The sequence below is a fragment of the Arachis hypogaea genome, chromosome 20 (genome assembly GCF_003086295.3).
Source record: "Arachis hypogaea cultivar Tifrunner chromosome 20, arahy.Tifrunner.gnm2.J5K5, whole genome shotgun sequence".
Taxonomy (NCBI): Eukaryota; Viridiplantae; Streptophyta; class Magnoliopsida; order Fabales; family Fabaceae; genus Arachis; species Arachis hypogaea.
Window position 1 is genome coordinate 136565211 of NC_092055.1, and position 10722 is coordinate 136575932.

A 10722-nucleotide genomic window follows, 5' to 3' on the forward strand; every position below is an offset into this window, starting at 1 on the left:
GAATTTGGTCATCGTTATCCTAGCGTCGTCGTCCATTGACGTTCCGATGTATGTGAACTTTGATGGGTCGTCGGTTAAAGCAACCTTTTGAAGATCCTCATTAGGCATGGGACGTTCTTGAAAGTCGGCCCTTGGGTCTAATTCGGTCAAGATTGGCTGCTTGGATTGTATTGAATTGACCCGAGTTTCGGTGTTTCTTCTGATGGGTTTCAGACTTACGTTATAGCATTGCCGAGCTTCTTGCAAATCACCATGTATGGTTGCGACAACATTATCCTGCACAGGGAACTTGACACAAAGGTGATAAGTAGAAACAATAGCAGCAAATCTATTTAAAAAAGGTCTCCCTAAGATAACGTTATAAGGGCTCAAACAGTCTACGATCAAGTACTGAATGTCCTGTGTTCTGGATAATGGCTGTTCGCCTAGTGTAGTCTGCAACCATGCAGACCCCATGACGGGCACGCGTTCTCCTGAGAATCCGACCAAGTCTCCTGAATATGGCTGCAAAATGTTAGTGCTCAATTTCATTTTTTGAAATGTTGCAAAAAAAAGTACATCAGCACTACTTCCTGGATCAAGCAATGCCTTCCGAACAATAAGGTCTCCCAATTAGATAGAGACGACTACAGGGTCGTCGTAGTTCGTATGTCCAGAATTGAAGTCAGTAGGATGAAACGTTAGTTCGGGGAGCTCTGGGATCAGTGCCGAGCTATGGTCAGCGCCTTCGACCGTTAACATAGCTCGGTACGTTCGTTTTCTGGCTGAGTTGGTACTTCCTCCACCGGCATAGCCCCCTGAAATACAATTGATTACTCCCCGTGGTTGAGCTGGGGCCTTGTCCCTTTCTTTTGATGATTGTCCTGTTGAGGGTTGCTCGGAGCCGGATGCCGTTCTCTTTTGAATGTGACCTGCAATAAATTTATCAAGATAGCCTTGTCGTGCCAACCGTTCTAGGAGATCTTTAGCAATTATACACTCGTCAGTTGTATGACCATGCTTCTGGTGAAAGGTGCAGTATTTAGATTTGTCGACGTTTCTGGGCTCGGGGTAATTGCCTGCCTTACGGGGGGGGGTTTAATCAACTTTGAGTTCAGAATTTCCTTAATGATATCATCCCTTTTGGTGTTGAACTGGGTATATGATTCGTAATGAGGTATTGGTTTGAAACCCTTCTTGGTATCCCGAGTTCTTTCGTCGTCTTTAGCGGCTGGTTTTTCTGACTTCCGTGCCTGGCGAAGCTCTTCAATATCAATCTGCCCCCTAGCTTTTTCGCGGAATTCGGCAAGAGTTTTCGGTTTAGCTACCGCGATGGTCTCTTGGAATTTCCCTGGACGAAGACCACTTTTAATAGCATGAAGGTGCACCTCGGGATGGAGGTCCAGAATACTCATGGCGACCTTAGTGAACCGAGTTATGTAGTCCTTCAGACTTTCTTGTGGACCCTGTTTGATGGTTGTTAAGTAGTCAGAGTCGTGAAGATATATTGCCGAGGCTGCAAAATGGTCCTCAAACTGCTTGGCTAGCTCCTGAAAACGTGAAATAGAATCTGCAGGCAAGGAACAAAACCAGTCAAGTGCAGGACCATCTAAAAAAGAAGGAAAACATCGGCATAAAATAGGATCAGAGGCACCGTTAACGATCATGATTGATCGGAATTTTTTAACATGTTGTTTTGGGTCTCCCAGCCCGTCATATGGGGTTAGTGTGGTCGGTAGAGTGAACTGTCTGGGTAGCTGGAAGTTCATTATCTCAACTGTGAACGGTCCTACAGAGTTATCTGGGTTTTCTGCCTCATCTTCAGGTTGGGCTTCTTCATTCTGTTGTTCCTCGTCATCCCTATGTTGCGGGGTATCCGAGACATGAGTTGGTAGCGATTGCCATTCATCATTCCCGTGTTGTTCATGGTTATTATTATTATGCTCCAGACGAGCGTGCTCCAGTTGCGCGATTTGATTTTGCATACGCTGATTGTCCTCCACCATTCGTTGGTTAGCTTGTTGAAGCTCGGTGACCATCCTTAGAAGCTCGGATGAGGTTGGGGGAGGAGCATCAGCCATAAGGAATTTGGTGCTTACACCGAATAATATTTCAAATCGGCCCTCCTTCTAGCGCCAAATGTTCTGACCTGGTGACACCGAGGTATGATTCGTTCCCCGGGAAAGATCGGCAAACTTCTTGTGGTGGAGAGGGAAAGCACGGCCGTTGGAACCGAGGTGGTGAGTACCTGCAAAGGTTCTCCGACGCTCAAGTCAATAAGAGAGTATATGAATATAAGCCTTTTGGAAAAGATTGATTACCTTTTTTATCTCTGCTGTCTGTCTTATATCTGCTTGATTGTAGGTGATCGTTGTTATGTAACGTCCGAGCATTAATTCACATATCCGACGTTATAAAAAATATAATTGCTGATTTAATCAGAATATTCGGTTATAACTGTAAATCATACGTTGCCGAGCTATAACTCGTAACCGACTTTTGCTTGCTCATATCAGAACCAAAAGGAAAGAGAAAAAGGAAAAATATTGAAAACATATCAAACAGCGTGGAAGTCATAGAAAAAACAAGAAAATATGTAGCTAAAGTTGAGAGGCTACACTCAACTGTCCCCTAATGTGAATGTTAAATTTCAAGATTAAGCCACATTTCCTTGAAGAAAACCTTCTCTAATTTCATTAATAACCCACAACAAAATTCAACCCACAGCAACAATAATATAATCCAATCAAATTACAATAACACAACAACCAAAGCCAAAGTTCACAGATTAATTAACAATCATTCAACCAATAATAACAGCAAAATTTCCAGATTAATTAATAATTATTCAACCCATAACAAGTTCATAGATTATTCAACAATTATTGTTTAAAAAAATAAAACCTAGAAGCTAAAAGCATAAAACAGAGAGGGAACTGGACCTGTGAAACCGAGTTGACGCCGGCGATGGTGAAACAGAGATGTGAGACGGAGGCAGGAACCGAGATGACACCGGCGACGGTGGAACAGATGGTGCTTCCAGAGCTGAAACGACGACGATGGTGGAGAGCTGCAACAACCGCCACTGTAATCTTCGAAGCTCCAATTTGCGATGACGATGGGAGTGGTCCAGCGGCTGGATGGAAGTGATGGAGACAGCTCGCCGGCGTTGACAGGAAGGACGAGCGCGAGGGTGAAGGGAGAGACACCTGCGCCATTGTGTGGATTGCTAGGGTTCCTAGGTTGGGAGGGCAGGGTAATGGCGTAATGTACAATGGGGGAATGGGAGGTTCAGTGCATCTAAACGGTTGCGTTTTGTTAAATTCTCAAAAACCGGCCAGTTCACGGTTCGGTTCGACCGACCGATTTCTGGCTGATTTGACGGTCCAACAATGATTTTCTAATTTTGTGGTTTTGGCATTGATCCGAACTGGCATTTCCATTGGTTCTCGGTTTGACCGGCCGGTTCGAATCGGTTTTTAGAACCATGATAAATATAAAACTCTAAGCACGTAAAAGGTACGTTATTCACTCTGAATAACATATATCTCATCTTATACTTTTTCTTACTTGAGCGTTGGAGTCTTTTTGCAGATCCCAACCCCCTCCGACGTTCATCGACGACTAAAGTATAGCTCGGCGTCTGTGCTCTTACGACAAAAAACTCCATATAAATGGAAGGAGTTATACCTCGTCACTAGAAGGAGTTATACCTCGGCTCAAATTACTGTGTAGAAATATTTGGCGCCACCCTAGAGCACGAGTTTAAATCTAACCCCACTATCATCTTCTTTGTTCGATTTTCTACCCTCTTTTATAGGTTATAATCAATGGCGGAAGAGCAAAATAATCCACCTCCTCCCCCTCCCACTAAGGCCGAATTATTGGCTATCAATGAGTTGTTGAGAGCAAAAGTTCAGCGGATGACGAAGTTATTAAACTAGAAACAGAAAAATCCTGGTATTCGCGATAATGATGACAACCATACCTTGGAAATCCAGGTCGCAATGTTAGTCACTTCAAAGTCGTCAGTAAAAAGAACCAATCCTTTTTCAAAAGAGATCATAAACTTTTAAATGTCCAAAAACTTTACTCTGCCTATAATGCTGAAATCTTATGAAGAAATCGGCGACCCCAATACCCATGTCACAAAATTCTATTCGATGATGTTCATGAACAGTGCATTTGATCTAATACTTTGTCGTACATTTTCCACTTTTTTAGATGGTGCTGCCTTGATCTGATTTTCTGGTTTAACTGTAGGTTATATATCAAGTTTCAATGAGCTGGCCGACCTATTTGTTAATAACTTCGCCTCAGCATAGGTAGTGGAGCAATAAGTTGGGTCTCAAAGAAACAAACGTGAATTTTACATTCTACTATAGAGGTTGAGTTTGTAGCTTTATCAGTCGCAGGTAAAGAAGCAAAATAGTTAAAAATTTTGTTATATGATATAAAGTTATGGTCACAGCAGAGGACAGCCTTTTCAATCTTCTGTGATAATGAATCAACCATGTCTCAAGCATATAATAAGGTTTATAATGGAAAGTCTAGACATATAAGTTTGAGACATGAGTTTTTGAGGTAACTATGATAGTGTAATTACCATCACTTATGTCAAGATCTCAAGAATATTTAGTAGATTCTTTGACTAAATGTTTCACTACTAGAAAACTAGTTATTACATACGGATATTTCCGACGAATTTTATCCCACGGAAATACAGACGAAATTTCAGAGGGATTTTTTGTCGGAAAAAAAATGAATTAGCATAAATTACAGATAGAAAAGAAAATCCGTCGATAATTCTATCGGAAAAATTAATTTTTTTTCGTGGAAAATAGTTACAGATGGAAAATCCGTCTGTAATTAAATAGACAAAAACGTTACATTTTATTAAATTATTACAGACGGAAAATCCATCTGTAATTTAAAATTTTCCATCGGAAAGATTGAGTTAACCCTAACTCAGATGCTACCCTCTCGATCCATTCACACTCCACACAAGTTTAGCAGGAGCTTCTTCCTCTCTCCATCCATGCTCTCTCCATCGCTCCGTCCACGCTCTCTCCATCGCTTTGATAACTCAGAGCTTATTCCTCTCTCTGTCCATGCTCTCTCCATCGCAGGAGCTTCTTTCACCGCCGCCACTCTCTCCATCGCTCCGTCCACGAAGAAGCTCCGTCACACCCCTTCCCGGATCTTCACCATGTGTTGCTCACGTCTCTCCTTTCAAACCCAAACCTGCAATCCGCTAATTTAGCCAAAGTTTGGAGGTTTGATTTTCAATTTCATGCAATGAATTCCTCTTTTTCCAATGGATATTCTCCGTCACGCTCTCCTTTGCCTGTAATCGCTTACGAGCTCCATTTTCCTGCTTCTGTTTGAGCTGTGTTTCAGTTCCCTCCATTTAGATCTGCACTTCCGAATTTCAGATCGCATTCCGGTAACCTCTATTTCTCTTTCTATTTTCTGTATTCTCTCTTCGAGTTCTTCATTCACTTGCCCTCACTGCACATTCTTCTCATCTCATGATCTGATCTCATGGCTCCTAACACTGTTACGGACTTTGGTTGTTTCTTCTATTTTGTTTGAGGTTTTAGGGAAGAAGAAAGAGCGGAAAAGAATGGGTGAGGAGAATAAGGTAGTTGGAGAAGGTGAGAAGAAGAAAGAGGAAAGTGTTGGTGCCACTGCTGTTGTTGGTGATGGAGAGGAGGAAAAGAATAAGAAGATGAAGAAGAGTAAGAGGCAGGAGTTAATTTCTCGAATTTAGAACGGGATATTCAGAAGACGTAGCGATGATTTCGAGAAGAGGCTGCAGTATATTTCCAAAGAGGAAGCTGTGGTTATGTCCAAGGTCAATTGGAGAAACCGGTCGTGGCGGAGAACTTCGCGCCAGATCATCATAATTTCTGTTATATTTGAGGTACATTTTCCATTGCTGGATGAATGGGTTTATCTTTGTGTGTTTTTATTTGTCATGAATCATTTCTCACATGAATAGATTTGTGTATTTTAACATGCCATTCTATGCTAGAGTTTCTTTGAACTTGAAGTGCGAAAAACTACAAACTACGACTCATGATAGCTATCTCAAAAATCAAATTAAAGATATAAAACTCTGTGCAATACTCATGATGAGATGTTTTTTTTTCTATGTATTCATTTAATTATTAATTGTGTTGGTTGGGATTGTGGTAGGATGACGAGAGTCTAAGGAGATGGAAGGAACAACTTCTTGGTAATGTGGATGTGAACAATGTGACAGAGGTTCTGGAACCAGAAGTGAAAATAATAAGCCTTTCAATAGTGTCACCTGGAAGAGAGGACATAGTGCTTCCAATACCTGAGAATGGGAATCCAAAGGGTCTATGGTTCACTCTCAAGGAAGGAAGCCCATACCACTTGAAATTCACTTTTGTAGTCAGCAATAATATTGTGTTTGAGTCAAAGACTATTCAGAGAATGGAGCTTCTGATTCTGTCCACCTTGAATTGGAAGATGCACCCTGTGACCCCACTCTCAGCGATTGAAGACTAGTGTCCATGTTAACTTGGTCTTCCATATAGGACTGAGAATCAAGATGCTATAGATGCCGCAATTGTTGGTGCTCTGTGCAGGGACTGTAGGAAACAAGTGTACTTAGGTGAGAAAATGCAGTGATGATTGTAGTTGAATTCAAACTTTTTTTTATCTTTTTAAATGATGTATATTGCTTTTCTGTTTGTTTATGAATTTATTTATTTATATATTTTAATAGGTGGATTTGACACAGCACATGCTGCAGCTAGGTAATTTTGTTATCGGTTCTTTTTTTTCTTTTTGGCTAATGAAAAATATTTCATGGATTTGAATTTTAGTGTGTAAGTTTGATTTAATTTTCAGGGCATATGATCGAGCTGCGATCAAGTTCCGTGGCATTGATGCAGATATCAATTTCAACGTCAGCGATTATGATGAAGATATAAAGCATGTTCTAATACTTAATAGTTTGATTTGATAATAGTTTTGAGCAAGTTTGAGGGGTTTTCTTTGATTGTTTTTTTTTTCTTCTGATGCAGATGAGTAACTTTACAAAGGAAGAGTTTGTGCATATTCTGCATAGGCAGAGCATTGGTTTTTCGAGGGGTAGCTCCAAATACAGGGGAGTTACCTTGCACAAATGTGGTAGATGGGAAGCACGCATGGGGTAGTTTCTCGGGAAAAAGTGAGAAATATTTGAATTCTGATATAGCAATCATAGTAGAACCTTAGTGATCTCAAACACTTTGAGGCTATTGAGGTTTTAATACATATAATTAACTCTACAAAGAAAATTGGAAGCAAGAAAGAAAATAATGCGAACACTGTAACACACACGAAACCCTGACACAAAAGGCGTCTACTTTTTGTTCCTCTATTGATACAGAACTTCCCAATTCTGCTTCAAATTCGAGTGATCAATTAATCGATCCTCTGTTTTTGTTTTTTTTCACCCTCCAGGTTGGAATTGAAATGCAGAGAAAAGTAGCATTGACGTTGAGGGACGCAAAAAGCAGCAATGCGAACAAGATGAAGGCTCTGTGCGGCAAGGAAGCTTTGGTGAAGCTTTCGCGATGGCATTTTGGTTACTCTAGTTTCAAGGGCAAGCAATTGCACGCTATTCAAGCTGTTCTCTCAGGTTCATTTTTGTAAAAATCTCTCCTTTTTTTTATTTTTTGGTTTTCGATACTGTTTGGTTGCTGAAAAATCATAGGAAATTGAATTCTGCATTTTTTTATAGGTCTCACTTTTCACTACTGGCATTATATTTTAGGACCAATTACGGAAACATTCAGCAGGGTCGAAATAAATTCGATGTTGATTTGTTAGTAAATTTTTCAAAGCGAATTCTCAATTCGAATCATGAATCTCGTGAAGCGTTGACAAAATGTTATGCCACTAAATGAATGCTACATTTATCTGGTTTTGTTCATATACATGGTTGTTCTATTAGCATGGTTTTGATGATAAGCTTGATAAAGATTGTATTTTAGTATTTTACTCTCTCTGTGATCTTTTGGTTTATTTGCTCTCATTCCCTAAGAATTGGATCTCACTCAATCTGACAAATAACTTGTATGCATGTTTGTTTTTATGCATTCTGTGCATGACCATGATTGAAGTTAGTTCTTTTCTTCTTTGCTAGTTGCTAGGTGCCAGTCTAATTCAGATTCAGATGAAGCTGTGGACACTACCACTGGAGAAGAGACAGAACTGCTTGTTGGTTTGAAAAATGATGGTAACTAAATAAACTTTGATACATGTGATTTTAGCTTGGAACTTTTGACCTTGTTGGCACTATTTCGTATGAGATAGACCAACATCCTTACTAGAATACCTTTTTTAACGGCACTATTGAAGTTGCCGAGGCCGATGGCTTTTTTACGTTTTTTTTTGTTCAAGCATATATAATATTGATAAACGAAGATGATTATGATTTAAATTATAAAATAAAACTCTAAACTTTTTGTCTATCTCTCAAGCCACTTTCATACTCTTTCTGATAATGTTATGAATATTTTCTCAAAAAACAAAGAGGGCTCCAACAAATGCTTAGTCTTTCTAGCAGTTATTATTATTTATACTTTCATTCAATTGATTAAGACCTTAGTCTTTTCTAGCAGTTATTATTATTTGAATTTGGAAGTAGTATCTATGTATGATGATCTTACTGCCAATAATTCGGTATGACATTCTAATCTATGTATGATGATGACCTCTTAGCTAACTTAGCTTCTATATTATTATAACTATGCAACAAACATATATTAATATGTTAGTTAGGCCAGGGTCCCTTGAGTGAAAAACATGTTCAATAAATGCTCTACCACTGTGGCAGATTGTTTGAACAAAGGTTGAAGTTGGAACTAGATCAACAGATGCTTCAATGGATGAATGGCTCGAAGTCTGTATGAATGCCGTATACAACAATATCGGATCCCATGTCTCCTGCAGCATTTTTAATGCATGCTCTAGGAAAATTTATAGCCACTTTTTTTTTTCATTTATAACATTTTCTAGAAGTTACATAAAAAATTAGAAATCAGTGGCTGTGAGTGTTCCTGTAGAACAAATTAAATGTGCTTCAAGAGCATGCAAGCATCTCTCTCTCTCTCTCTCTCTCTCTCTCTCTCTCTCTCTCTCTCTCTCTCTCTCTCTTGCAGTTCTGTTTTAAAGTTGTGTTTTTGTTATCCTCCTTCACTTTTTCTTAATCCTATAAAACATTGCTAGGCTTCTGAAATCTGTCCATGTCCTGTTTTTTGACACTAGGGAACTGCATATGCTCAGTCCAATGCAAACAAATCAAAGAAGAAGAAGTAGATGAACAAATACTTTCAAGTTTCACCCACACAAGAGTCTACCATGGAGTGAAGAATCATGTAACTCAGATTAGATTGGAGAGTTTAAACTTTAAAGAGAGCACAAGGAAATAGTTTTAAAATTTAGGCTGAAAGTCCTGCCCTTATCTATTGTAGTTTAAAAGAAATTTTGGAGTATCTTTTTATTGAGACAGTGAGATATTGGATAATGGGGTTGAAAAATAACATCCAATTTTATAGGTATCATGTAATGAATATTATGTTTATCTATGTGATTTTTGGCTTTCTTTTTTCAATTTACAGTGTGTTTGATGGAGTAAATTTAGAAAACAAATCTAAAGTATTTATTTTGTAATAGAAAAATTTAAAAAAAAATTCTATTTTATCTTACTAATGGGTTTACAGACGGATTTTCTGTTTGTATTCAGAGTGTGGGATGATTTTTCAAAGTTCAAATTATAGACAGAAAATCTGTCGGAAAATCTGTCTGTAATTACAGACGAAAAATCCGTCGAAAAATTTGTCTGTAATTACCGACAGAAAATCCGTCGAAAAATCTGTCTGTAATTACCGACGGAAAATCCGTCAAAAAGTTTGACATTTCAGGGAAATGGATGGAGAATTTACAGAGGAAAAATCTGTCGGTAACTGGTAAAAATTCGTCGGTAATTTTCCGACGGAAAAAAATCCGTCGGTAAATAATTTCCGACGAGGCTTTTATAGAGGGATAAAATCCGTCGGTAACCAAAAATCCATCTGTAATAAAGACTAAATCTGTCTGTATTAATCCATTTTCTAGTTGTGTTTGTCAAAGGATAAAATAAATGACACAACTGTTAAAATAGATTAAAACCTATTGTTGTTAAACCTTATTCTAGTAGACAATTAGTTTTAAGGTTTAATGGGTAATAACAACTTATTATGTAGCAATTGGAGCACTAAGGTATAGGATTTAATGCTATTTACAATAAATTAAGAACGTGAATTAAAATTCTTAATGGAATAGTAATATTATTTATCAAAAGATTCCACCTATATGAATATTGGAGTGGTGTCGCTCTAATCGAAAATTTTAGAGGTTTTATTCTTGTAAATATTCATGAAACTAGGATGAGCATAATGTCATATAAGTGCTTAAAATTATAAACTCTTGAACTTGGAGATATAAGTAATGTGTGTGATTTTTGGTACTGGTATATAGAGTATAGGTTTTATCGATTAGACACCTATTACTTCGTTAGAACTTAAAATTTACACTTCAAAAATGTTTAATCTTAATAACATATTCTATATGTATATACTTATATGATATTTAAATTTTGTAAATAATGGGATTAAAAGGTATTTACAAATTTGATTAACTAATATTATTAATATTATTATTAATGTTATTATTAGTATT

At 38.1% G+C, this 10722-nt stretch overlaps 1 protein-coding gene across 1 annotated transcript; it reads right to left on the minus strand.

Moving 5' to 3' along the window:
* Positions 1 to 612: 612 nt before the first annotated feature.
* LOC140183260 (uncharacterized) lies at positions 613 to 2060 on the minus strand. The gene is made up of 2 exons (XM_072231289.1): positions 1172 to 2060; positions 613 to 1058 (listed from the first exon to the last, which is right to left on the minus strand). Exons 1-2 carry the CDS (start codon positions 2058 to 2060, stop codon positions 613 to 615), a joined length of 1335 nt encoding a protein of 444 aa, XP_072087390.1.
* Between the last annotated feature and the right edge of the window lie 8662 nt (positions 2061 to 10722).

What these genes read in the sequence shown, in the direction of transcription:
- LOC140183260 (XM_072231289.1), bottom strand. Translation starts at nt 2,060, where the DNA reads ATGGCTGATGCTCCTCCCCCAACCTCATCCGAGCTTCTAAGGATGGTC. An exon ending in AACTCGGGATACCAAGAAGG is followed by an intron (nt 1,059 to 1,171) that starts GTTTCAAACCAA and finishes CCCGTAAGGCAG; the next exon opens with GCAATTACCCCGAGCCCAGA.